Source organism: Centrocercus urophasianus, unplaced genomic scaffold (assembly GCF_019232065.1).
Source record: "Centrocercus urophasianus isolate 14NV4802_14NV808 unplaced genomic scaffold, USGS_Curo_1.0 seq_14, whole genome shotgun sequence".
In the NCBI taxonomy this organism is placed as follows: Eukaryota; Metazoa; Chordata; class Aves; order Galliformes; family Phasianidae; genus Centrocercus; species Centrocercus urophasianus.
This window is the reverse complement of record NW_024884586.1, coordinates 30,420,056-30,446,985: the sequence shown is the minus strand read 5'-3', so window position 1 is coordinate 30,446,985 and position 26,930 is coordinate 30,420,056. Positions and strand designations below refer to the sequence as shown.

Here is a 26,930-nt window from a genome sequence, read left to right as displayed (position 1 = left end):
ATCTATTGATTCTTATAAATTTAGAACAAAACCTATGGTCTATTACTCAGGAGCAGCTCGGCAGAGAAGGACCTGGGGGTCCTGATGGACGAGAGACTGAACATGAGCCAGCAGTGCGCTCTGGCAGCTCGAAAGGCAAATGGGATCCTGGGCTCCATCAGGAGAGGGGTGGTCAGCAGGAACAGGGAGGTGATCGTCCCTCTCTACTCGGCTCTTGTGAGGCCCCATCTGGAGTACTGTGTCCAGGTGTGGAGCCCTCAGTACAAGAAAGACATAGAGATTTTGGAAAGGGTCCAGAGGAGGGCGACTAAGATGATCAGGGGGCTGGAGCACCTCCCCTATGAGGACAGGCTGAGGGAGTTGGGCTTGTTCAGCCTGGAGAAGAGAAGGCTGCGGGGTGACCTCATTGCAGCCTATCAATACCTGAAGGGAACCTACGCCCAGGAGGGGAGTAAACTCTTCAAAAGGGCTGACAACAGCAGGACTAGGGGAAATGGATCGAAGTTGAAGGAGGGAAGATTTAGGTTGGATGTTAGGGGGAAGTTCTATACAAGGAGAGTGGTTAGGCCCTGGAACGGGCTGCCCAGGGAGGTTGTGGATGCCCCGTCCTTGGATGTGTTTAAGGCCAGGTTGGACAGGGTCCTGGGCAACCTGATCTGAATGTGTGTGTTTGGTGGCCCTGCTAGGCAGGGGGGTTGGAACTACATGATCCTTGAGGTCCCTTCCAACCCGGGTGATTCTGTGATTCTGTGATTCTGTGATTTTTATATGGCTCTTCAAAGCTGATACACTGTAATACATTTACACAGAAGAAAGTGATCTCAACTTTGCTTTCAGGATGAATTACACCTTCCTCTCAAATTCAACTTCTTGGAGCAGTTTTCATGCACCACAACAGCATATGTTACACATTGTCTACTGCCAGTGGCAGGGGACAGGGAATATTATTAAGAGGTGTAGAAGTACAATGAAGTAAAAAGTGAGACCTAGTTAGCAGTTATCAGCATTTGATAGCCATCAACCTTAAAACTATTACTTCTTAGATGGTCCAGGCAACATACAACCACCATCACTGTAAGCATTTATACTGGTTGGTAGCATATCTCTCTCATCCTTCTGTCACCAGAATTTCAAGCTTTTTGTTTGTAATTACTACTACTTTCATTTACCAAACAATTAAATGTTTTTTCAACCATTAAGAAATAAAGAACGATTTATAACAGGTAACAATTAAAATATGGCATTCTGTTCTCATAACTCTGGCTGAAACAAAGTAATTACAGTAGTTAGGAAAATACAATGTGTATAAAACATATTAAAATATTTCTTGCACATTGGACTTTTTAATTAAAGTGTGAGAAATGTGTAAATAGAACCAATGTCTTTTCACGTGTAGTCAGTCTGTTCTTGTATGCTGATTGCTTGCTTGTAGTCTTCTATAGCTTCTCTACTGAAACCCAATTTAGCACGAATATCAGCTCTAAGTCTGTACATCATGGCATCATTAGGCTGAATTGACAATGCTGTAAAAATCAGAAATAGAATGTTAGGTAAAGAGAATCACAGAATTGCAGGGGTTGGAAGGGACCTCAGAGATTACCAAGTCCAACCCCCCTTGCTAATGCAGGCAAAGAAGCATTGTCAAAAAGTTTGTGTTCTGATTCTTCTCCAAGCATGTTTTCATAAGAGAAAACATTACCTGTGCTGATGTTCCATGAAAAGGTAGGCAACTTTGTCACAACACTTATTTCTTAGATTTTATTTTCTTTTTGATGCAATTTACACATCTCACCTTCAACACTGCCCTAACAGCAGGAACTATGCTGTCCTATGTAAAATGAGCAAAATCTTAAAGAGAAAACACTCTCACCATCCACATTTTACAACATGGCAAGCAACCCAATATCCTACTCAGTTTCTCTTTTATATTAGAAATACTTGGGAAATTGATGGGAAGTTTCATCTGCTGTTTTAAATTCTGCTTTAGAGAGAAAATTAGTAGTCTAGTCAATTTTCACTATTAAAACACTATGGAATAGTCATTAAAGCCAAGATGTAATTATTATTAGTCACAAAAACCAAGATAATTTTGATAAATCTTACTGTAAAAATAGCTAATTTTTCAAAAAGAAAATCTACAACTTGGAGTTATTCTTTATAGAAAGTTCACTGTTTGTGCAAACAAATGTTGTCAAATTAAAGTCTATTACTAAATTTTGTTCCATAAAATTAATACAAACTAAATACAGCTTTAGTTTCCAGGAAGAAGTGGCCTGTGTGTCCAGAGTTGCTGGATCTCTGGTTAGTATCAAGGATAGCAGTAGCAAGGGAGTAATATGGTTCAGCTATTCTGAACCTAAACAAAATGTTTCTATTTCACAAAGATCAAGATAAAATCATAGAATTATTTGAGTTGGAAGGGACCTTTAAGATTTAGTTCCAACCCCTTTGGTATAGGCAGGGACAGCTTCCTCTAGACAAGTTGCTCAAAGCCCCATCCAGCCTGGTCTTAATTCCTCCAAGGAGGCAGCATCCACAGCCTCACTCAGTAATCTGTTCCAGTGTCTCACCATCCTCACAATAAACAATTTCTTCCTAATATCTAGTCTGAATCTACCCTCTTTCAGTTTAAAACTATTTCCCCTTGTCCTGTCACTACTTGACCTTATAAGTCCCTCCCCAGCCTTCCTGTATGCCCCCTTCAGGTACTTGAAGGCTGCCATAAGGTCCCCTCGGAGCCTTCTCTTCTCCAGTCTGAAGTTCTCTCAGTTTGTCCTCAAAGGGGAGATGCTCCAGCCCTCTGATCGTTTTCATGGCTTTCTTCTGGATCTGCTCCAACATCTCCATGTCCTACTTCTGTTGGGGTCCCAGAATTAGACCGAGGTGGCGTCTCACAGGAGCAGAGTAGAGGGGCAGAATCACCTCCCTCAACCTGCTGGTCATGCTTCTCTTGATGCAACCCAGGATACAGTTGGCCTTTGGGGCTGCAAGCGCACATTGCCATTTCACACTGAATCTTTCATCAACCAGCACGCCCCAGAAATTCTTCTCAGGGCTGCACTCGAGCCCTTCTCCACCTAACCTGTATTTGTGCTTGAAATTGCCCCAACCCATGTGCCGGACCTTGATAAAAACTTGATTCAGCTCCTCTTCTCTACAAACCATGCTATTCTCCCACAAAATCTTATGGAAGACTAATACCATTTTAAAACTTGTTCTAGGATAAGCACACACTAAATTTCTTCCTAATACATGAAATAAGCTACATGAAACCCTGGTTCATGTCACCTAGAATCCTCATGACGTACAAAAATTTTGGTACGTATTTTCCTGCACTTATTTCAGCAATTTTGTTTAGAACATGGTTCCGAACACGTTCAGCTGCTATGACAATATGAAGGTTTTTTTCCTTCCAATCTACATAATTCTTTATAAGATTGGAACAAAGTCTGAAATTAATCAGTCTTCCTCTTTCTATTCACATCACAATATCACATCAAATTAGTTAGAAAGCATTAGCAAAAATACATACACAGTTGCTGAGTTATGAAATAAAACCAAGTTGCTTACCATAATTTCCAGTATGCTACTATACAGTAGGTAAAAAAGATTACCTGTTGAAATGTCTTTCTCAGCTAGCTCATACTGCTTTAATGCATTATAGAAGTTTGCCCTGTTAAAATACACCGCTGCAGAGCATGGACAGAGGCAGACTGCCTTCTCAAAGTCTTCTTTTGCCTCTTCAAAATTTTTTAATATTGTATTTGTAACAGCACGATTCATGATAGCAGATTCATTTCTTGGTTCAAGATTTAGTACCTCTGAATAATAGCAATAAGCCTATAAAAAACATGAATTGGAGATAAAATAGACTGAATAAACATTCCTCAAATTTTAACATTCTGTTTAGCATTATTTGCACATAGAAAAGAGGCACACACAGCATCCACATGGCCAGAACAGCTGGCCCTACCTGATGAAAGTGATATTTCACACCACAGTTGATGGTTGGACTGGATGCTTTTAGTGGTCTTTTCCAACCTTAATGATTCTATACAGCACTGAGCTCATCAAAATCTGGGAGAAAGAACTATGGAGGAGATAAATTTAATCTGATGGTGCCTGTCTTGTCAAGTAACCATAATGTACAATGAAGCCCTGTTTTCCTGAAAACGATTAAATACATGCACGCTAATGGGTAGTAGTGAATGAACTCCTTGTTTTGCTTTGCTTGTACACACAGCCTTTGGTTTATATATTTCAAACTGTCATACAGTTTACATATTACAAACTGTCTTTATCTCAACTCACGAATTTTTTACTTTAACCCTTTCTCTTCCACATCACACTGGTAGGGACAGAGTGAACGGCTACATGGAGCTTAGCTGCCTACCAGAGTTAACCACATCATCCAATACAGGGTCAGTAGTCACCTAGACAGACTTCTGAAAAAGGAACAGCTGGCTTCACTGAATTGTAAGTATAGCACAGAATAAATGAACCACACACTAGGGACAGTTTGGATTAACATACAAAGCAATTAATAGTCCAACTCCTTGTTTCTCCATAAAGAAACAGCTTCTGGGAGACAGAGTAAGGAATCACAGAACTATAGGAAAGATTAAACACAACCCTTCCAAGACAAGTCTTGGTGAATGATTCCAGACGCAGATAAAAAGAGAGTACAAGATCACAGGAGAAGCCACACGCAGGACACTGGCCTTGTAGTCTTGTAGCCTTGTAGGAATTTATGATCCATGTTTGACTAATTCTATTGACTGAGCAACAGGAGTCTAATTCAGAGAAACAAACAGGAACAGTAAATTGCTTTCTGACATCATTGATTTCTTGTGCTGTATGAAGTACAATCTCAACTTCAAACCATATGCCAAGTCTGTACTATACATGATGAATTTCTCAACATGTGAATTACAGGCTGAAGTGTTTACAGATGCAATTCTAGTATGGGATTAATTCAAGTTGATCAGAAGTGTTGAAGCATCTTTACTGGTTCTGCATTCCTACAACTGCTGGACTATAATGTTCTGGTCAAAAGCCTGATTTTACCCATGAAATGTGATAAGCAGCATGACAGAAAGCCAAATGGAAAAAAAAAAAAAAATCTGGGCCCTCCTCACAGAGAGAAAAACAAGTGGTTCTTGCCTTCAAGTTTTGAATACTCCCAGGAGGAATTTGAATATTTTCTCTGTATTTGGAAGATGCATACTGTATTTTAGCAGAATTAGGTTATTTAAAGTTATTTAAAGTTCTTAAGTTACTGTACTAACAGATGTAAGATCTGACTTCTTGACTGAAGCTCATCAGCAGAAGATTCTCTTAATTTTCTTCCTGATGGTATTATGGTGAGTCTGGGCAAGTTATTTAACACACAGCAATTAGGCTTGAGGGAGCTTACTTAACATCAGTGAGATTTTGGTACCGTGCTCCATTACAAATTTCTGTGATGAGTATCTTAACTGTCATGAATCTCAATTCATATCAATGCTGCAATAAATAATAGTAGGGCAATTACTTATTACTAATTACTACACTGAAATTAATGTCCTGATAGAGGATCACAAAAAAAACAATGTAAAAAAGTGTCAAGTTAAGCATATTAGAAGACATTAATAAATACTGTAGGTACAAAGATAAGTCAAATAAAAAAGTTCTCTGAAGACAGCATAAAGACAGTATAAATTTTCTGAAGACTTACCTGTGAAAACTGATGATTATGGAAGTAGATATTTGCTGCACAGAAATAAGATAATGCATAGGTGGGGTCAACAGAAATTGCCTGTTGATAGTCCTTCATGGCACAGGACAAATGCCCCATTAACTGATTGATGATACCCCGATTTGTTAGCAGTGGAGCAGTAGTAGTGAGCTAGAAGGAGATAGCAGAGACACTCTTATTCAGGGAAAATTTACACTTATGTAGTAACTGCCATTTTTCAAAAATGCATTTATTTGAAGTAGAAGAACACTTTCTAATCAAAATCATCAATTGTTCAATGTACAGTATTGGCTGACCTCATAGAAATAGGTTAATCTTAGTAAAACCACTTTAATCTAATAGCTACCTTTAATGCAGCATTTATGTCTTGAAGCGCAGAAAAAACTTCACCCATTTGAAGAGACACTGAAGCTCGTCCTTCATATGCAGCATTGCATTTTGAATCAATAGCAATGACAATTGTTAACTGGTTCCAAGCACTCTGGAGCTTTCCAATGGCCTAAAATGAATTGCAATATGCCCACAATAAGAAATCTACAAAGTATCAAAAACCCTACTAACGGTCCAACTTAAAAAAACTACAGCAGAATATGGAAGCATGCTTATATTTACTAAATTGTAATAAATAAATAAATAAATAAATTACAAGGCTTTGTTAATTGTGCAATAATCATTGACTTTATAACTATGCTATATATCAACCATACATGTTTTTTTTTCTTAAATCATAGATTAACCAAATAGTTGAGGCTATTCCTAACTCCTTGCTGAAAACAGGATCATCTAGAGCAGGTCACTCAGCACCATGTCCAGCTGTGTTTTAAACAACTTCAAGGATGGAGATTTCACAGCCTGTGTGTAATTACTCTCAGCTTTAGCTCATCCTCACAGTAAAAATAATAATGATAATCTGACTTTTCAGTTGAATTTACTCTATTTTAGTTACTGCCCTTTTATTCCTGTCCTATCGCTAGACACCATTAGGAAAACCTGGTTCCTCTTTCCTCTGTGCTCCTCCATTATGTATTTTTATACATTGATAAAATACCCTCCTTATACTTCCAGATTTCCCTTTCCCTGTGGCAATAATACAGACTAATTGTAAAGGTGGAAAGCTAAATATCTAGTTCCCCACATCAAAATACTCACACACATGTATGTTTAAGTCCTAAGGTATGATCAGGCTGAAGAAAAGGCATTTAGTGAGATTTAGGCCTCTTGAAATTAAGCACCTGCCAATACGTGAACTTTCTGGATTTCCTCCTGCCTCTGAGAGATCTAATTTCTAACCATGTGGCCCCTCCAAGTTTTTTCTCACACTATTTCACAGACCACTGTGAAAGCAGTGTACTAATACTGTACTAGTAAGTCTGTAAGGTAAAGGAAATTTTTGATACTTGCGCCAAACGATCTGACCCAAGCCACTGACATTAGTCCCTCAGCTACATTGGTAAAAATAACTCCCAGCAAGATTCATGACAGTTCAAGACATTTCAGATAAGTGGATATAATAAATCAGAGTATGTAAATCATAGGAATTAGACACAGAAGAAGGAAAACTGTCAAGTCATATTTCACATCCCTTTGCTAATATAGAATTACATTTTCTATGTAGTTAAGTATTTTTCAGTGATCACAAGCTCTTTTCCAAGGGATATTGTTAGATTTGCTAACATTATTACAGATAACTGGAACAGATAAGATGGTTTTACACCAATTTCCTTTTTTTGCCACTTAAATCTGTAAACAGCTCATACACACAAAATATACAAGTTCTTAATGTTCATTTACTAGATAATCAAATATGCAAGTCAAACGTAAGGTTACTTGCTATTTCATTAAGAACAGATATACAAGATGACTGGGTACAAGTGTGGTCTATCCACTGATTTAAAAAGAAAACACTACAATCTGTCTTAAGTACACAGATTGTTCTATATTTTGCATTTTGCATGGAAAGGATTGCCAGTCTGGTTCCTGGCAACCCTGCCCATGGCAGGGGGTTTGAACTACATGATTTTTAAGGTCCCCTTCAACATAAGCCATTCTATGATTCTATAGAAATACACACATAATATTAATTTTTATGTTAGATTATACATCATATTTACAATGAATTTTGATGTGTTACCTGCAAGTTGTACCCCAAGCAAATTCTGGCTTTCATACACATTGGATTCAGGTGAATTGCTTTCAAGAAATCTTTCTGTGCCTGTTCAAGATTAGGCTCATGTCCTGTTTTCATATATGAATTTCCTCGTCCAATATAGGCTTCCACAGAAATGGGTTCTAGTCTGAGAACCTGATTAAATGATCTCACAGCGTCTTCAAACTCATTAAGTCTAAAAAAAGATTAATATTAACTCTGTTCAATGCTTAGAAAATTTATAAACAAGACTGCCGTAATGCCTTCAAGAAGTAGTTCAGCTCTGACTGAGAATACTCTATTTCTTAACTTTGCTTTCTATATGTGCACCTTGATGGTTATTATAAACAGAAGACAGTCAAACATCAGTTTAAAATCCTTGGCCTGAAGAAGAAAGCAGCAAAACTCATTCAACTTCTGCTGGGCAAAGATTTCAACTTTTCATCGTTTGTCCTGAGCAGAGTCTAGTACAGACTTCATCTGAGTCATTCACACTATCCAAATCTCATGACCAAACATACTTTTGGCATTCTGCTCAGGCAGAGGTTTTCAGTCATAAATCATCTACATCTAAGATTATCTGACTTCCCTCATATCGATTCTCAAAATTATCCAAACTATGTTAAAAACGGCAGGGCAAAAAAGAGCCAATATTCAGCCAATTCTAGTTTTAGGAGTAGGCCAAATGTGGAATTCCATCCTTAAACAATATTTTATATATCTGGAGAGTATTCCAAGTAGAAACAGAATTCCAGAAATACCTGACATGTCAATGAGTGCTAGTAGGTGCCTTTACATACAAAGCAAAAATTTCAACGTGTCAAAATAAATAAGCATTTCACTGAGAAAAAATTGAAAGATGTTCTTTGATTGTAAGCTACCTGTTTTGAATCTACCTGAAGAACAGCCTGACAAAAAAGGAAGGATTATAGACAAAGATAACAAAGAAACAAAAGGATAAAAACTAAATGTTGTAGATTTTCTTCCAAGTAGAACAACTGTTGCAAAAACAAACTTTTAAAAGTTTATAATAGATGAGTTGCCAGTGAATCTTTTAATAGCTATATATATATATATATATATATATATATAAACACAAACCATTTTTTAGAAGCAGGACTCAGCATTGTGTTAATTCAGAATCATTCAGACACTGAAAGATGGAGCCAGCAGTGCTTTAACTACAAGCACAGTAACACAAGAAGTTTTAATGCTACAAACCTGAACATGTCCACTTCCAGACTACCTCAGAAGAAATAAGGTTATACAGAGATAGATGACACAGTAACCTTAGGGAAAAAAAAAAAAAAATTGACTAATAGGTAGAGAATCATTAAAATTCCCTTTTTACCCTAGGTGATATTTGTGTGAAATGGGAATGACTGACTCCTTGTGTCACTACAATAAGCAGTCCTCTCTACCACTTTTCCTTCTCTCCATTGTCAGTGCCCTCAATATGAAAAAAGTAAATTCTAGGAATTATTTCATTTTTCTACTCTGCACCGAAGCTACATATCTTACCGATAATGGCAGGTTCCAATAGCTTGAAAGATCTGGCTATCACCTGGACTAAGCAGCACTGCTTCTTTCAAGTCCTGAAATAAATAGATCCAAAATGAGAATTTACATTGTTTCACTCACAGTTCTACACCTCCACAGGAAAAGGGAGGTAACTTCTGATGTTGGTGCGTATCAGAAGTACTGCATAACTTAATTGTTTTCATATTTTATGGCCCATGCTCTGATAGAATGAAACCTCTGATGTTACATGATATCACAGTATTTCTCACAAAGCTGGAAGTACTATCTCCAAGGGGAGGGAAAAAAGCTTCCCAGAGGGACATTGTTTTTAATAAAAATGATAGCTATTCTTAAAGACAAATATTGAAAGTATGTTTTGCTACATGCAATTTCAACAGAACTCTTTTAGTAAGAAAATTATTTAATTACTACTTTTTCAAGTTACAGTAAACCAAATTCATATTTGTATTAGAACTCTACTCACAATGTTCTAGTGAAGCACATCCTATAAATTATTATAAATCACTGTTTCAGGGCTTTTAACTTTCCCTTTTTACTAACACTCAAAGCATTATCAAAACGCCTGTGGCTTTCATACTCATAGAATCATTAACACTGGAAAAGCCCTCTAAAATCTAGTATTGTCATCCCCCTACCACCCACATAGCCCACTAAGCCAGTTTCCAATTGTAGTTTCCTTAGTACTCACCGCTTAATGAGTTCAATTGCACAATTGAATGATAATGTACTCAATTGTAAAAACCATAAAAGTGATTTAAAAATCAAATGCAATCATTTCAGTTAGGATGTAAGGAAGCACTTCAGGACTTTTTAACAGGAAAGAAATCAGTAGGCAGTAGGAGTGGTTTAGCTGATGTATCCACTGAATTACAAGTCAGAAAGCATTTTCTACTTGTGCAAATTTAAAAGCGTGGAAGAAGATTTCAGTACTATTAGATTAACGAAAGTGACAAAATACTTTGAGATATATATATATATATGTATGTATGTATGTCAGTTAAAACATTTCTTTCACTAAGCATGAAATGCCATCATAAAGTTATATCACAAAAACTCTAAAAAAAAACCACTATTGAGCAGCAATGTTCCAACCTACCAAGCCCTGTCAGTGAATTCCCAAAGCTGATGTGATTCTCTTCATGTGTACAGTTTGAACTATGCACTCTGCTGCATTCATGGAGCACAGCAAATGCAGGATCATTCCAAGGACTAGGTTTGGCTTACTTAAACCAGAAGTCCTACCCTTAAACATCACCACACACTCTTTATAGAATCATGTAGAAAAGACAGGCACCTCTATGCATCAATTCAGATCTTTCATAAACTGAACTGCAAACTTTTTGTCTTTCTTCCAGTGTACACAATTCAGAAATACCTTCACTTTGAGTAGAGGTAAAATAATTACATCTTATTTCAGCAAGCACTATACATGTATACAGATATACCTGTAATGAAGTAACAGAACTGATAGAACTCTAGCACATTTATAATCACTGATTTTTTTCTTAAATTAGCTAATATAATTTTGTGCCTATTTTCAATTGCCTTTTTAAGATTTGTCTTCCTTATAATCAAGTAATTCTTTGCTCATCCTGCTAGTTCTAATCCATTTCCTAATCTCCTTTTACTCTCAGCATCTTTCTGAACTGTATTGATCAATTTCATCCTGAAGCATGAGACCAATTATGCAATGTTTCTACTTATTTCTAAATAAGGTCCAAGGCCAACTGTAAAGAGCTTTTGGCACACGCTTCCAGATATTTTTGGGTTAATGGAAAGGGATTAATATTCTTTCTTTAATATCTCTTTACAAATAAGAAATATTAGTCATTACTCAATTTTTAGAATGCTTATATTGACATTGTTGCTATCATGTGACAAAGATAATGAAGTTTAAAGCTAACGGTCCACAGCAGTCAATGAATGCACCAACTACTGCTAAAAAAAAAAAAATACATATACATATATTACTTTACATGCCCCAAAAAAAGTTTTAGAAAACTTGCAAACTAGAACTGAAAAATAAAAAACTTGTATTTGAAAAAGTAATTTTAAATACTTAGGTTTTAAGCCTGCTGCTACAATACCAGGTGGAGTCCCACTGAATGAGTCATCTGCACTGTGTCAGACATTTCTTTCTTGAGATCTGAGGCTCCCTGTCTTTCAGTAAAAGTCACTTACGCACACAAACATCGACAAAGAGAAAACAAGCTCACACAGACAGATTCCTGCATTTACTTTGGATTCTGCAATGAATCAGTACTTATTTAGACCTAAAATAAATGACAAAGTTGCATTTTGCTTACGTTTGCTTTTGGATTTTTTTGTTGTTGTTGTTGTTGTTTTTGTTTGTTTGTTTTACAGAAAGGACAAGTCAGTTGTCATTACATTAATTTCTTGCAATTCTTATGCTCAACTCCAGCTGTATAAAATTGTAAAATGGCTAGGACTGCCTTATATTTGCATATTCACTGCCTAGTTTGGTATTAGATGCTATGCAAATTAAATAAGGAAAACTTAAAGTTATTTTAGAAATACTAAATCTGGCAAATTTATCTCTATGTAACCAAGGGCTCATAATTAAGAGAAACTCTAGATTTGCTCTACACAAAGAAGGATTCATTTGCTTATTTATTTTACCTCACAGGCATTAGCGTAATCACCAAGTTCCATGTAGAGTAGTCCACGATTGATGAACACTTTTAAAACTATTTCCTTGTGCTCCTCATGCAGAAGAAAAATTCCGTAATCTTTCAAAGCCTGTGTAAAATGTTTTTTTTTTTTAAACAACTGTTTATTCAGAGAGATACATACATTGCCTTCCATAATTACATAGATATCCAAACCCAGAGTACAAAATTAAACATAATATAGATATATTAAACAGACTTCATTGAAACTCATTTTGTTAATTCAATTTTTTACCAACTCAAATTCATAGTGGCTTCTACTACTAAAATTTTTGTCTATATTCTTATTTTTAATATTATAAATGCATTATTCTTGATCTATTATTGAAATAAGGTATTTTTAGAACTATTTTCAAATACATTTTATTTTTACTGAAAAGACTAAGCACTACTTGCATTAACTGAATTTTTCTTTTAATTTTTGTGAAGTAGTGTTATGACTAGGTATTAACAACAGAGTGATCATGTGATGTTGTAAAATTGCGTATTGTACCTTTCTGAAATTCTTTATTTGATGATAACAGATTGCTCTGTTATAATATGCCAAAATGCAGGTATTGTCAAGGACAATAGTTTTTGAAAGATCCTCAATTGCAGCTTTAAATGTCTGGAAATGAAAAACACATCAAGTACAAATTATAGTTCACAGCATCATATATTCTTCCTGAAATAATAGCATTTTGTAGAATTTGATTTCATAGTTTTCCATTCTTATTTCTTCATCAGTACTGGAAGGTATCATTTCACCAGAAATGAGTTTATGTAAAGGGAATGCTTCTTCAGAAGCTCTATATGGACAGTCAGGACATCCAAATATTTTTTACTGATTGCTTAGAAAATTTTCATATGTTGCAACACATAATCAACCTTTAATTTTTCTGGTTTATCTTTTAACCCAAAAAGTATATATCATGCCTATTATTAAGTGAGAATCTATGCCGTAGAACTTCAGAATAGAACATGCAGATAGATGCCCAGTAGCTTGCTCAATTCATCATTAAAACTATACAGATCAGAGTGGCTTCAGGCAAGAAAGCAACATAATCATTAGGTTCCATTAGTAACACTGGTTTCCAAAGTTTTACCATTATTTTACTATTATGAAGTGATAAGTAAGATATGATGGCTGCTCCAAAAGTAATGCCTCCTATCTGTTTCCATGAAAATTATAATAGTGTTATAGTGTTCTCTGTAGCTATTTGATAAAAAAAATTCTCATTTACAAAACACTTTTTTCCCCCCAGCATAATCACCACCATTAGCTGTGCATTTTTGCCAGCATTGTACAAGAGTTTGCATGCCACACTCACAGAAGTCTGCCTGCCTGGACATGGGTTGTCTTTCATACAAACATTGCCACTGCTGAAACATACCACCCACTGCCTCACTGCGTACACATCCACTCTTTGGTCTCATAAGCAAGAACTGATGAATGTCAACAAATGCAATTTTTTTTCCACATGGAAGTATTTAATTCCATGCCTTTGCTTCATACACATTTCCATGTCAGACATCATTGTGTCAGAGTGCCCCTCTGCTGCCACCTGTCACATAGCAATAACAAGTGATGGAATACTGGCAGAGGGTTCAACCTCTACTGCCATTCCACCAATAGCTACCTCTGATGTTGTGGGCCACCATAATAAAATAGGAAGGATTACTTTCAGCGTGGCCCTCATACACTGAGCTCTAAGGGAGAAAGCAACAGTACAGCAACAAGAGATACCTACCTTATTTTGATACTTCAGTATTCCTCGGTAAAAATAAGCTTTTACACTGTTGGGATGAATTTTGATTGCTTCATTACAATTCATAATTGCCTTAGAATATCTGCCTTTACTTCCATAGTAAGCAGCACGACCCATATATGCCTATAGAATTGAAGACAGAATAATGCTAAAAGAAAAAAAGCTGCTTATTTAAGACAAGGGTTAAATAAAAGAAATAAAAAAGCTTTATAAAAATATCCATCATTGTGCTTGCTGGCAGATTACGAGGCAACATACCCATAAATGCAGAACCAGTCATACTCTGAACCTATCCTAACATGCCTCAAGGAAACAAACCATCAGGAGTTTTTATATTACCTGGAAATGTGATGGACAAAGTTCAAGTGTATGATTGAAGTCTTGGATGCACTTTGTTTGTCCGAGTTGCATTCGACACAGCCCTCGTTGATAAAAAGCATCAGGGCAACTTGAATGTAGTCTGATAGCCATACTAAAAGCATCACAGGCCTAAAAAAAATTACATATCATCTGACTTAAACAGTTGGTTTGTACAGCTGAAACCATAGGCTGCCAGTTAACTGATTCATTTTTACAGGGAGATTATATTCCAAATGCATAAATAATTTATATACGTGTCCACTTTCTTATTGTTTTTGCCCACTGCAACTTAAAATGCCCTAATAGCACAATCACAACCACAGGGAGGTACAATCTAACTCATTTTATGATCTTCAGTGAACCTTATAAAGCATATGGTCTTCTGTCTGTAAAACCTGAAATTGTGCAATTATTTATGACAGTGGTTGATGTGAAACTCCTTCATAATTCATCCAGGCATTTTTTCCTTCCACACTGCTCATTACACAGTCATGGGCTTTTCCAGGATGTACAGCTATAATGTTAGATGTGCAATGGCAGAGTTAACTTCATCAGTTGTCTGGATTATCTGGTGTGGTAACATATGACGACTTTGAAAGCCTTCTACCAAAAGAATGTCACTTTGACTTACCACAACTCAGATCAGAGGCAGACACGGAAAAACATTGTGCCCCGTGAAAATTTGATGTTTCAAATGATTTTAGTTACAGTCTTGAGCCTTTGGTAAATTAGCTACTGACACATATTTACTAAAATATCAACATAGAAAACATTTTCAAGAACCCGCCCTAAGCCTGCCACAGAGCTCACAGGTAGACTTTAATACTTCTAATGTTTTTTTCAAGAAGATTGTTTTTTTTTTCAATACCTCTAATGTGTGGTATTGATTTTATTGAAAAATGTTTGTTATTACTATTTGTTTTGTTAAGTATCATATGTAAGTTAAGTGCCAAATAGAACCATCTAGGGAGTGTTTTCAGCTACAGTAATACAAAAGACAATTAAAATACAAACTCCATAATGAATAGAATAATCTAGGATTTCCTTTGTCTAAGTTCAGCACTTATTAACAAAGCCACTAATTACTACATGAGTATTTATAAGATCTGTGAAAGTATTGATAAGAAAGAAATTAGTGCCACTTTTTAATGATATCAGAATATGAATTATTTTCATACATTAAAAATCAGAACATTAACACTGAAAAATGATTCACAAACTCACAAGACAATCTAATGTACATCATAAGTTATAAAGAATTGTTCAGGCAGTTAAGGCTGTTGGAAATACTGAGGTTATCACTTCTGTCTATAGGCACTAGAGCCAAACAAGTCAAATATATATAACGAGTACCAACCTCTAATAAATTTATTTGTTCCATATAACATAGGCCCATGAGATAATACATTTCTGCAGCTTCAAATGTAGGAGGAAGGATTTTTTCTGAGGTCATCAGCAGATTTATAGCTTGTTTAAAACTTCCCACAGCATCCTACAATACAGGGAATTTTAAGAATTTTAAAGTACTTGAGTGAAATTTTTAAATGTTTTAGTCTTTGAAACATAAATGCAAAAATGACAAGTACAAAGTTCCTTAATGCTGGAGCAGCATAGCCTGATGTCTGGTCATTTACTCATATTAGAAGAATTGTCTAATTCCTGTCCAGCAGTGAGGCCCCCTCCCTGGGACTAATACTCTGAGGAATCAGGGTAGGACTCTAATACACATCTCTTAACCGTGACAGCTGAAAGCTGGATCAGATGGCACTAACAATTGCCATCTTCCACTTAGCATTCTTTCAAAAACAGTGGAAATAATATTGCTCCATTATGATTTGAGACTAACAGAACACAAAAGCTTAACAAAAACTAGTTGAATGTGTCAAGATATTTCAATTGATACAAGCACAGAGGAGTACAGTCTTCGCATAGAGTATACCTAACATTCATTTAAAGAAATGCACGAACAAAACCTAAAATGAAACAGAAGGACCATGCAGGTCAAATACACAACTCAATATATAGGTAGATTCAAGTCACTCTTGATCTGCCTGTTGCTTGCTGCTTTTATTTAAGGAAACAAGACTCTGTACATTCTGCATAAATAAATAGGACTGTACAAAAAGAAATTGCATATCCATAATGCTGATTTCAACAATTCTGCAGGCTTCAAGCATTAGCTAACTACATGAGCCAGAGAAGTGACAGTATTAGTTAAATCCTATGACATGTAAGTATTCAAGAAGTTGAAAAATACTTGCAATGTTATATATTCACTACATATACATTAATGAAATATTTGTACAGTAATTAGAAAAAGAACACTAGATATTATAGTTATTTCACAAAAAAGAAAAATTGTTATATACAGTTATAGAATAAGGTCAGTTGTTTAACAAAAATATTAATAATTTATTTTAACAAAAATGTTTTAAAATTCAAATTGCCTAAATTATGCAGAATTGCTGTTATTGAAAAGCTTTACACAAGTCTTCTTAAATTTTAGCAGTAAGGTGCACCAAAGATTTATTTACATACTAAGATATCAAATATGGAAAGAATTAAGAAAAAACATTGTCTTGCTTGGCATAGGAGTATAACAAATCTTTCTAACCTCTATTTTCTCAGCTTTCATTTGCATTTTTCCTAAGAGGACAAACATTGAAGGCTCAGGTTGAGTTGTAGCAGCTTCACGTAAGCATTCTATGGCTTTACTGTGATTTTGACAAAATGACTGTATGAGTGCTTGCTGAACAGGCTGAATCTGAAAGGACACTGGAAGAAAACCATCACAGAAAATTATAATCTTTTACTTCAACATGTGTTTTCCAGTATAAAATCTCTTTAAATTACATACGAATTTCAGAATATTGTAAATAGTTTGTTTCAAAAAGACTAACAAAATTCCATATAAAAATCTCAGGCTGAACAATTATTAATAAGCAGCTCAACAGCTAAACATCCACAAACCCTCCTCTCCCCTTATCTAGGAAGTCTGTGCTATGTTGAAGTATCACCACACACTTGCATCATTTCTATATTATTATACTCTGCACCAACAGTTTGTCCCTACCAGAGACAGATCATTCATCTTGAGCAGAATAGGTATTGATAAGGATTCCTAAATAACTGTAAGGATGCACTGACACTGACACCTTACGCTCATCACATAAAAAGGAACTTCTATACTGCAACATTTTTACTGTTCAAATGCATTGCAGAGGCTTAATCCTGGAGCTATGTAGTATTCTTTAGGATGGACCATAAAGAAGTACAGTACAGAATCCTTACTCAGTATTCCTTTTAAAGCAGAAGTCACCAAAATTGAAAGGAAGAAAAAGCACCAAAAAACCCACCACACAAACTCAAAAAAGAACACCACCACAAGAACTCAAAAGAAAGAAATTCTGAAATCACAGGAGGTAATCAGGAAATAATGTACATATCAAGTTATCATATTGTAGCTGATTCATTATAACAAACCTATTAGAGCGCTTGAACATTTTTTTTTTTATAAAAATCATAATTCCTTGATTAGAGATCACACAACAACACAAGCAAATTGACATTACCTTCATTCATTTTTGCAAGTTGATGAATACATAAACTTGCCAGCTCATATTTCTTCAACTCCAACAAATACTGTCCCCTGTAAGGAAATATTTGTTGGATGCAATTAGTAAAGTTCTTCCCAGGTATTTCTGTCAAAATGCAAATGCTGCTGCAATATATTTTCTTTTATAGAAAGAGAGAAAAAAAAATGAGAAACAATGCATTTCAATAAAAGCATTTGAATTTTTTCCTTTTTATGACCATCAGAAGTATATATTCAATTTTATTTTTTTCCTCTAACATAAAAGCACCAAGAAACAATACGCTTACTTCTTTGCAGATTGTAGGAATTACAAAATTACATTTCCTTTGAGATTATATTAACAGGATGACATTATACAGATAAAGTTCCTAAGGTTTGAAAATGCCATTAAAATACTTTTTTTTTTAACCTATTGAGAGCAGGGTTCAAGGCACACAAAGCATCTACCAAAATATTTCCAATGGGAAATGCTGTTAAGGGTAAGGTACATGTGAAGACTTCCACTAAACACTTTCCTACCTTAGTATCTGCAGTTCTGACTTATCTGGATAAAGATGAATTACTCGATTTATGTCTTTCACAGCATGTGATAAATTATGAATCTGTAATTTAAAACAAAAAAACTCTACTATTTAGCTGGTATTATGAACACAACTTGGAGACAATTATTTCTGTAAATGTGGTCCTACAGGTCATAGTACCCATGTAATAATAACAACTCATGAGGGATATGCCTTCTAAAGTAAGGGCTCAACGCTTTTTAATTAAAAGGTCTGCCACCTACAGATTTCCATACTCTCCCACACAGCAGACTTCAACAGCAGACATTTTCTTTACTTTTCCAAAATCCAAATAAGATTCTGGACTACTGGGAAGAAGAGTAGATAATGAGATCCACATGAACATATTTCCTGATTGATTTTAAATGCAAATCATTACAGCAATGATTTGTCAAGATTGTGTCTGTGGTCCCATTCACTGTTTTTCAGAAGGGGAGGAGAAATGGCAGGAATCATTGCAGAAAAGATCCCAGGGACTAATCTATCCAGATGGCTAGGTGCCTGCTGGAACTGCCATCAAATAGTATTGCTGAAATTCACATACTAATCTTAATTTAGCTACTCTACATATTTCAAAAAACTAGAAGCAACCTGAGCATTAGTAGAAGACATTCTATGTGAACTATGAGACAAGTTCTTAAAGTCAGTATCATATCTTTAAATTTTATTTTTTAATAAGAGTCCATCCAAGTGAATTGATGAGTTAAAAGTAGCTTTCTTTAGACAAACAAAGTGAACAGTGTTAAATAATCCTCAAAACACTTAAATGAGAAATAATTATTTCCATCTTTCCAATGACAGTCCACAGAAATTAGGTCACACTGAAGACTATGTTTCTCATGCTCCTGAGAAGTTCACAAAAAGCAACTGCTAGCCGAAGCTGTTACAGATGTAAAATATATTAATGGGAAATTAAAACTTTACAACAGCTTCCAGTTTCCTGAAAAACAAAAGTTCTCAGGAACCCTAGGTCCAGAAAAAAGTATTTCAATTTATTTTAATTTATTTTGAGTATATTTTATTAAAGCTCTGAGTAGATGAACACTGACATAGAAGAAAATTGAATGAAAATTGAAATATTTTATGTTGTTGCATCACATGCCAAGTTTGTTTTACAGTATTCAAAATGCACGTAATTCTATTATAGTGATGAGGACTACTTGAAGTGTATAGCTATAAACAGGTTATAACGATGCAACATCAAGTTGTAAATATTAAAATACTTGCAACAACACCAAATATAGAGCTGTATAAGTGATGATCAAAAACTAAAGGGGAGTATTACCTTGTGATATGCTTGTGCTCTACACAAGTAGGCTTGAACATTGAGAGGATCAATTTTTATAGCGTTAGTAAACTGCCGAATTGCTTCATAGTATTGATCCAGATGCAACAGCAGTATCAAACCAGTATTTAAGTAAGCACAGATGATAGAGCTAAAAAAAAAAAAAAAAAAAAAAAAAAAGATTTCTCTTTTGTTATTTCATTAAATACATAACTATATAAACTCTGCAACAGGCTTAATTTGCTTTTATGAAATTTACAACATATTGTGATCACACTGAGCAAAATAACATTAATTTCCAGCTGAGGAGATAGCTTCTATGCACAGAATAGATTAACAGTAGACATAGATGGTAATTCACATATTCTGAATACACCAAGAAACACTGAACTCTCCAACATAAAAGCATAAAAGTTTACTTATAAAAGACTCCAACAAAACATACACATCGCCCATTTAGCCTGCTCCTTTACTTCTTTGGCTAGCAGTGTGAAAGATCAGGGATTCCAGGATTTACAATATCTTGTGCAGCCATCTCTTGGAGAAAGTTACTAGGCAAGTTCTAGATTCCCAACAAAAAAGCCAAGAAAAAAGGCGAGCTGAGGGGATTGTACATCCGCCACAGATTGAAATGGAAGTATTTGCTCAAAACAAGACTGTTGAAACTGAAAGAACTCTACCTTAAAAGAATGGGTAACTAATCTAAATAACTGGAATAGGAAGCTTTTTTCAATTTGCAAGACTGTGTGCAGAAGCCTACCATGCAAACAGCCTGTTTATAGAGTGCTAAGTGGTAGGAAGAAGTCCAACTCACAGAAACAGCATGAGCTTTAGTCACCAACTGTAACAGATCACAAGCAGTTTTGTTTTATTTTGTGTTATCAGGAATTTTTTGTTTTAATTTATTTCATGGACACTGCTGATTTTGCTAAGCAAAATATTGTAACAATTTTTTTTTTTTTAAAAAAAAGGTGCTTTCATCTGCATTGTATGTATAATTGCATAATGTAAATTTCCTTTCAGAAGACCTGTGAAATAATTTTAGCAAGAATGATCACCTCTAATTAAGATTTCAATTTCATCTTTCATTTGCCAAATAGCAATTTGTTTGCCAAGTTGCCATATAAGGTAAAATAAAATTTAAATCCAAAACAAATAAATAGTTTTTATTGTATTTTGTACTAGGTTAAAAGAGAAGAAAGATACTGTGAAGAGACAGCATCGTATTACATTGTGTTTTAATTTCAATCTCTTTTCTAAGTAGTGACTTCACTTTCCTTTATTAGTACTTATTTCCTTGGCTGTTTTTGTTTGTTTGTTTGTTTTGGGTTTGGTGTGTTGTTTTGTTTTGGTTTGGTTTTTTGGTGGGTGTTTTTTTTTGTTTTTTTTTTTTTTAGTATTTTTATGCTTTAAGTTAATAAGAATATAAAAAAAATACACTGAAACTGTCAAGTCCAGTTACCTGTCCAAAGCTATGACGCTTTCAAAGTCACGGATTGCAAATGACCATTGCTGTTGCTTTGAGTAAATGACCCCACGATGAAGAAAAGCAGAAAAATTCTCCTGAGTGTCATTGATGAGTACTGTGAAAAAGAAATGAAAAATCAATAGTTAAAATATCCTCATGTATTTCTGTTACTCCACTCAACTTACCTACAGTTCACTCTTTAGCTTTCCAAGAGTTTTATAAAATATAATTGTTTAACAGCATTGTAACACAACACATTATATCATAATACAGTTAGTTTTAATAGTGCTTCAAATATCTTCAAGGTGTATAGAATTCTCAGTTACATTCATTCAAACTGTTAGAATTGAAATAAAAAAGGCTTAGGGATCAGAGTGAAAATACCTGAGGAGTAGCAAAAGCAGCAACAGTTGATGTAATTAACTTAATAGAAAAGGAACAAATTATTAGCATATACTGAAAAACAACTATATTTTCCAGCAACTGAACAGGAAATAATTTTGTTGTACTATAATATAGTAATTAATGGCTGATGATCTTTTTAAACAAAGATGTGCAGCTTTAGAAGTAACAGTACCAGAAACACTGAAGTCCTGCAGAGCTCTTTTTGGATCAATCTCCCGAAAGATGCAACCTCTATAGTAGAATGCTAACCAACAAGAGGGGTCTAGATGAATTGCTGCTGCCAAGTCTTGTACTGCATTTCTATACTGCTTCTGTTTAGCATATGCTCTTCCTCGATATAGCCTAATAAAGAAGGAATAATTTGAGTCAACTTAATAACAAGCATCCTTTCTTTAATGCCATGCAAATTTGAAGCACTTAGAGGAGAAAATGTTGAAGAATATAAGCAAATGCTTATTCTGTTTCTCAGTGCATTAAAAGAAGTCTAAAGGAACAAGATCATACAACCTATACCATATAGGCAGATTATTGCACTTCAATAATCCAAGCTCAATATAACACAGCACTATCAGCTTAAAGATGAGTTGAATGGGAGACTCTCTTGAGTTCCACAGAGTACTGGTGCAGCAGTGTGAGTATGGAAAACTCTAATTTTCCTCAAATCTTACATAAACAAGAAATAAAAGCAGTCTCATTACTATATTAAAGCTTTCTGAAAACATCCATTCTATTTTCAATATTTAAAGCAGACAGGTTTACAGTCACCTATTATACTACTCTTCAATGAAATTCAAAGTTCTTCATCTCAAGGAAATAGCACTTACATCAAAATTGAAGCGTCATCATATGGTATTTGCATCTTTTTAATTATTTCATAGATTGCAGTATAGAAATAATGTAAAACTTTGTAGGAACTTTAATAAAAATTGAACACATTTCCCAATGAAAAAAAAAAAAAACCAAGAAAAAAAAAAAACAGTCTTTCAGAGTCAAAACTCAAAAACATTGTTGTAATTTGAAAATAAAGATTATTCTCATCCATATATTTGGATTTTTTTTTTGCCCTGCAGAAAGCATTAACTAAGCATAATGTTAAGAAGTGTCAAGAAAACAAATTGAAATTCAGCATAGATCTACACAATACTGAAGATATTCTTCACTTTAAGCATTTATTTAAATCCAGTTCTTTACAGCAAAGCACAATCCAACCCACTGTATATTTGCAATACTTCAGATGAATCTGAATATATGGTTCTATCCTTAGTTAAATTAAGGTTTAGGTACTAATCCAAAGTCACTAAAGCAATACAAAGATTCCTCAATGAATATCATGGCCTAATAGTCTTACTCTATTTCTGACATATGCCTCTTTGAAAATGCAATTGCTTTATTACTGTATAATGCATATTTAGTCTTTTGCATAGTAATGTTTTAATAATCCAATCAAAATTCAAATATTTATGTCATACTCTATATTATACCTTGCTTGAGCATTGCTAGGGTCTTCTCTAATCACAGCTGTAAAATCCTGAATAGCTGTAGTCAAAATTGAATGGTCAAAGAAATATATTCCATGTTTCATACGTGCATCTGTTCTTTTTGGGTTACACTGAAAACACTATAATAAAAAAATAAAGAATTACATAATGCTATAAAAATAATGTTATAAAATTACATTTCTTCATTCTCTTTTTTTTTTTTTTTTTTTTTTTTTTTTTCCCCTAATTCTCTTCTCTGCTATCATTTCCACTAACAGTTCAGTGAGATAGAGTAGCAATGATGCAAACTTATCAGTGCCTGAGAATGTGTAGACATTCAGTAATTTACTGAATTACCAGACAGGAATAACAGAAATAAATAATTTTTATGACACTGATTTCTTTTAAAACATCATTTATTAGAAAGGATATCTGTGCTCAAAGCTACTTTCCAGATATATTCACATACAGTTTATTTTCAAAGTTAACAAGAACTACGACATTATTGTAACAATACAAAAAAGTTAACTTACTTTGGCATAATCATCTACAGCCAACAACAATTGATTTTCCTCAAAATACAACTCAGCTCTTCTGAAATACATGTCATCATCTGTAGAGTTGCATTGTATTGCAGAGCTGTAATTGAAGATTGCCATTGTATTATCACCCTGTTTTCTGTAAATTTCAGCCTTTGACAGGTATGCATCTGAAATAATCCCACAAAACAGAAAAGGCACTATTTTATTTAGCAGTCCAAAATAATGTCATCTCCTTCTTACATAGTATTTGAAACAAGCAGTAGAAATTAAACCAAAAAGTTTGGAAGTCATTTAATCTGAGGAACAGAGCTCAGAAATTTAAAGCTGTGTGCTCTGTCCTCAAGCCCATATAGATGGAAACTGATAGTACCCATGAATCCCACAAGAGCTCAAATCTCTTTCCTCTCTGCAGAGCTCAGTAGAAATGTCCCATCAAGCCATTTGAGTTAGTCATGTTGACCACAAACAGACAGAGTAGATTTGGTTTTCAGTAACTGTAAATAGTTACTGAGCCTGGTCAAATAGAGCTAGCTTTCTTCTTAACTGCCCATGTGGTGCTATGTTTTGAATTTGGGGCTAAAACTAGGGGTATCAATACTGCATGTGTGAAGTGGTGAGTGATTGTATTCCCTTTCCTTTGTATCTTTCCTTTTTATTTGTTAAAGTGTTAGCACCTCAAGCCACAAGTTCTCTCTTGATCTACCTATTTTCTCCCATCCTGCCAGGGGTGGGGTAGAGCAAGGGAACAGCTATACAGATCCTTAGGTGCTGGCTTGAGTCAACTCACCCCAAATGTTCACAACCACAAATGGCTGAACACTTCCCAACGCCTTCTAACAAACTTCTAGTGAAAAAAATTCAAAGAAAAAATTGTAATAGAGCACTGAGGACAGTGGCACCAGAACAGCAGAAAACAAAGGCACTAATAATCTTTTAAGCCTCCACACTAGCAAGTAATACAAAACTTCCAAATGATCCTCAGAAGTACAATGTTCTCATTTTTGTGTTCTGTAGCCTCAACCACAATACCAATAAGAAAACAGAACTCTCCAGTAGACACTGACAATCTGATGAAGGAGTAAAATAGTTTCTCCTAGCCCTAAGCAAGGCTGGCCACTGATCAGTTAAAACTGATCATAAGTAGAGCATAAGCAAGATATTTGAAAGTGAGGGTGGAAAAAAAAAATAAAAAAATAAAGAAAGCCACACCACCCGCAGGTCCTTACAAATAGCTTAGCCAAAGCCCTGAGTAACATGTAATAGATGTAATGCAAGAAACAAGTCACTTTTCCCTCACTTCCAATAAAGTAAAGGACCTGACAACCAAAGACCAGTATGAATTTACATCTGTATAACCACTGCTAAATACTGTTATAAAATTCATTTCACTTTATAGAGCTCTGCTTTAAAATCCTCACTTAACTACATTACTCAATTTAGAAAGCCACTCCTGAGTTTCATTCCTAAAATGGTTAGAAATCTCCCCTAATTCACAACTCAACATTTGTCCGTGAAAAATGTACACTCACATGTATTGCACTGTCATCCTTCAATTTAAAGTTTTTCTCCTTATGAAAAATACTTCCCACACCTACTTGCAGTATATAGATGTTTATCATCAAATGTAGGCATTTCTGATCAACTCTAACAATTTAAACAACGCAATGAGATCATATAATGAATTTATTGTGGTCAAAACAACAATACAGTGACTTTAAAATTTAACATATTGCTTACCTATCCTTCGGATGTTCTGCACATAGAAATGGTTTCAGCAAATTAAAATCTGAGTTAGTTGAAGAAGCATTAAAGAAAAAAAAAAAAAAAAAAGGTAGATCACAAAGGAGCTTTCAATTCCCCTAGTCCAGGGGCTTAATTTCAGGACTAAATTTTAGGTCAAGCAATGCAGGGCCTTATGCAGATTTTAAATCTCCAAGAAGTATCTGCTTCAGTACTTCACCATTCCTGCAGCAAATATTTTCATGCCCAAAGATCTCCGCTGTTGCAACTTGCACATATTATCTCCCATTTGACAGAGCATCTCAAAGAAAAGTCTGATTCTGTCTTTCCTATTACTATGCATCACATAGCTGAGAACATTTACCTATTAGCCTCACTTTCTCAAAGCTAAATCAGCTTCCTCAGCCTTTCCATACAAAAAGGTACGTTTGAGGCACATGACCAGGCACCTCACAGATTTTCAAAGGACTCTCTCCAGTTTCCCTCTGTCATATCAAGCACAGTACTGGAGACTCAACACCACAATCAGGCAGGGGAGAATCACTTTACCTCACCTGCAGGGCCACACTTTTCAATGTATCCAGAGCACAGCTAGCCTCCCCTGCTGCAAGGCTGCACTGATGACTCGCATAACTTGTTCTGGAGGGCTGGTACTCAGCTACCAGTTCCCAATCCATACAGATAACAGGCACTTAAAAACCTTATACAATTCTTCTTTAGAAGACATGGACCAAACTTGATTTTCCTTTTAAGGTCCTCCTCCATACTATAAAGCTCACAGTAGAACAGGTCTGACCGAATGCAAAATAGCACGTTGTCCCCACTACAGGAAATCAGCTTTCCCCATTAAATTAATGAGTATAATAATCTTTTTTTCTCTTTTTTTTTTTTCTTTTTTTTTTAAGTACAATGAAATTAAGTACTTATTTTTTTCTTAGAAATCAATTTCCTGTCGCAAATACTTGAAGATGTCAGCTTCACAGTTTTCCTATAATAGGGATAAACCAACTGAAGTTTATTAAATATCTACTTTGGATGAAAAGCCAGCTGTTTAGAAAGTTAAATTACGCTTCAGTAGATACTTACCTGCTTTATTTTTGTTCCATTTAGTAATGAAATTCAGGTCATTTAAAGCAGCAGAGAATTTATCTTGAAAGAGGTAAATCAAATGTCTATGCCAATAAGCATCAAGTAGTAGTGGTTCTAAGCTTATAGCCTACAAACAAAATAAGAATAATATTTTGTTTTGCAGAAGAAAATTCTGAAGTGTGCTAACAATAGCACATGGGAAATGAAATCTTTTTGTACTAAAATGATTTTTAATAAATTTTAGACAAACTTCTATTTAACCCATAAATCTGAAGAGTTTGACTGATGCACCCATTTAAAAGCAATATATGCTTACAAATATGCAGAATCAGAAATCAGTCTACCAGAATTCAGTATAAAACAGATCAGTTGTGATATTACCAGATTTCTTTCTTTAGTAGTTACCTGAATTATTTCTAGAAACTGTGTGAAACAATGTTGCTTGCTTATTTCTTACTTTTGAATAGGTATGTCTCCATTAAAAATGTATCCATTTTTCAAACTACACTGTTACCATTCCTATAAAAGTACTTCACATTTCCTAG

The 26,930-nt window shown here is 34.8% G+C and overlaps 1 protein-coding gene across 3 annotated transcripts in view; it reads right to left on the bottom strand.

The window, feature by feature from the left end:
- Positions 1 to 735: 735 nt before the first annotated feature.
- The window catches only part of TTC6 (tetratricopeptide repeat domain 6), a 54,593-nt gene continuing 28,398 nt past the window's right edge, over positions 736 to 26,930 (bottom strand). For all 3 annotated transcript variants that reach the window (XM_042814977.1, XM_042814979.1, XM_042814978.1), the window contains 20 exons: positions 26,383 to 26,512; positions 23,548 to 23,723; positions 23,018 to 23,154; positions 21,709 to 21,878; positions 21,126 to 21,246; positions 19,664 to 19,814; positions 18,338 to 18,420; positions 17,796 to 17,872; positions 16,838 to 16,998; positions 15,581 to 15,715; positions 14,203 to 14,352; positions 13,846 to 13,986; positions 12,609 to 12,722; positions 12,066 to 12,185; positions 9,405 to 9,478; positions 7,869 to 8,079; positions 6,084 to 6,236; positions 5,717 to 5,887; positions 3,615 to 3,840; positions 736 to 1,523 (listed from right to left, as the gene is read on the bottom strand). In XM_042814977.1, coding sequence (XP_042670911.1) covers positions 1,387 to 1,523; positions 3,615 to 3,840; positions 5,717 to 5,887; positions 6,084 to 6,236; positions 7,869 to 8,079; positions 9,405 to 9,478; positions 12,066 to 12,185; positions 12,609 to 12,722; positions 13,846 to 13,986; positions 14,203 to 14,352; positions 15,581 to 15,715; positions 16,838 to 16,998; positions 17,796 to 17,872; positions 18,338 to 18,420; positions 19,664 to 19,814; positions 21,126 to 21,246; positions 21,709 to 21,878; positions 23,018 to 23,154; positions 23,548 to 23,723; positions 26,383 to 26,512 — 2,838 coding nt within the window. In that variant the 3' untranslated portion in view covers positions 736 to 1,386. The remainder of the gene's footprint in view (positions 1,524 to 3,614; positions 3,841 to 5,716; positions 5,888 to 6,083; positions 6,237 to 7,868; positions 8,080 to 9,404; positions 9,479 to 12,065; positions 12,186 to 12,608; positions 12,723 to 13,845; positions 13,987 to 14,202; positions 14,353 to 15,580; positions 15,716 to 16,837; positions 16,999 to 17,795; positions 17,873 to 18,337; positions 18,421 to 19,663; positions 19,815 to 21,125; positions 21,247 to 21,708; positions 21,879 to 23,017; positions 23,155 to 23,547; positions 23,724 to 26,382; positions 26,513 to 26,930) is intronic.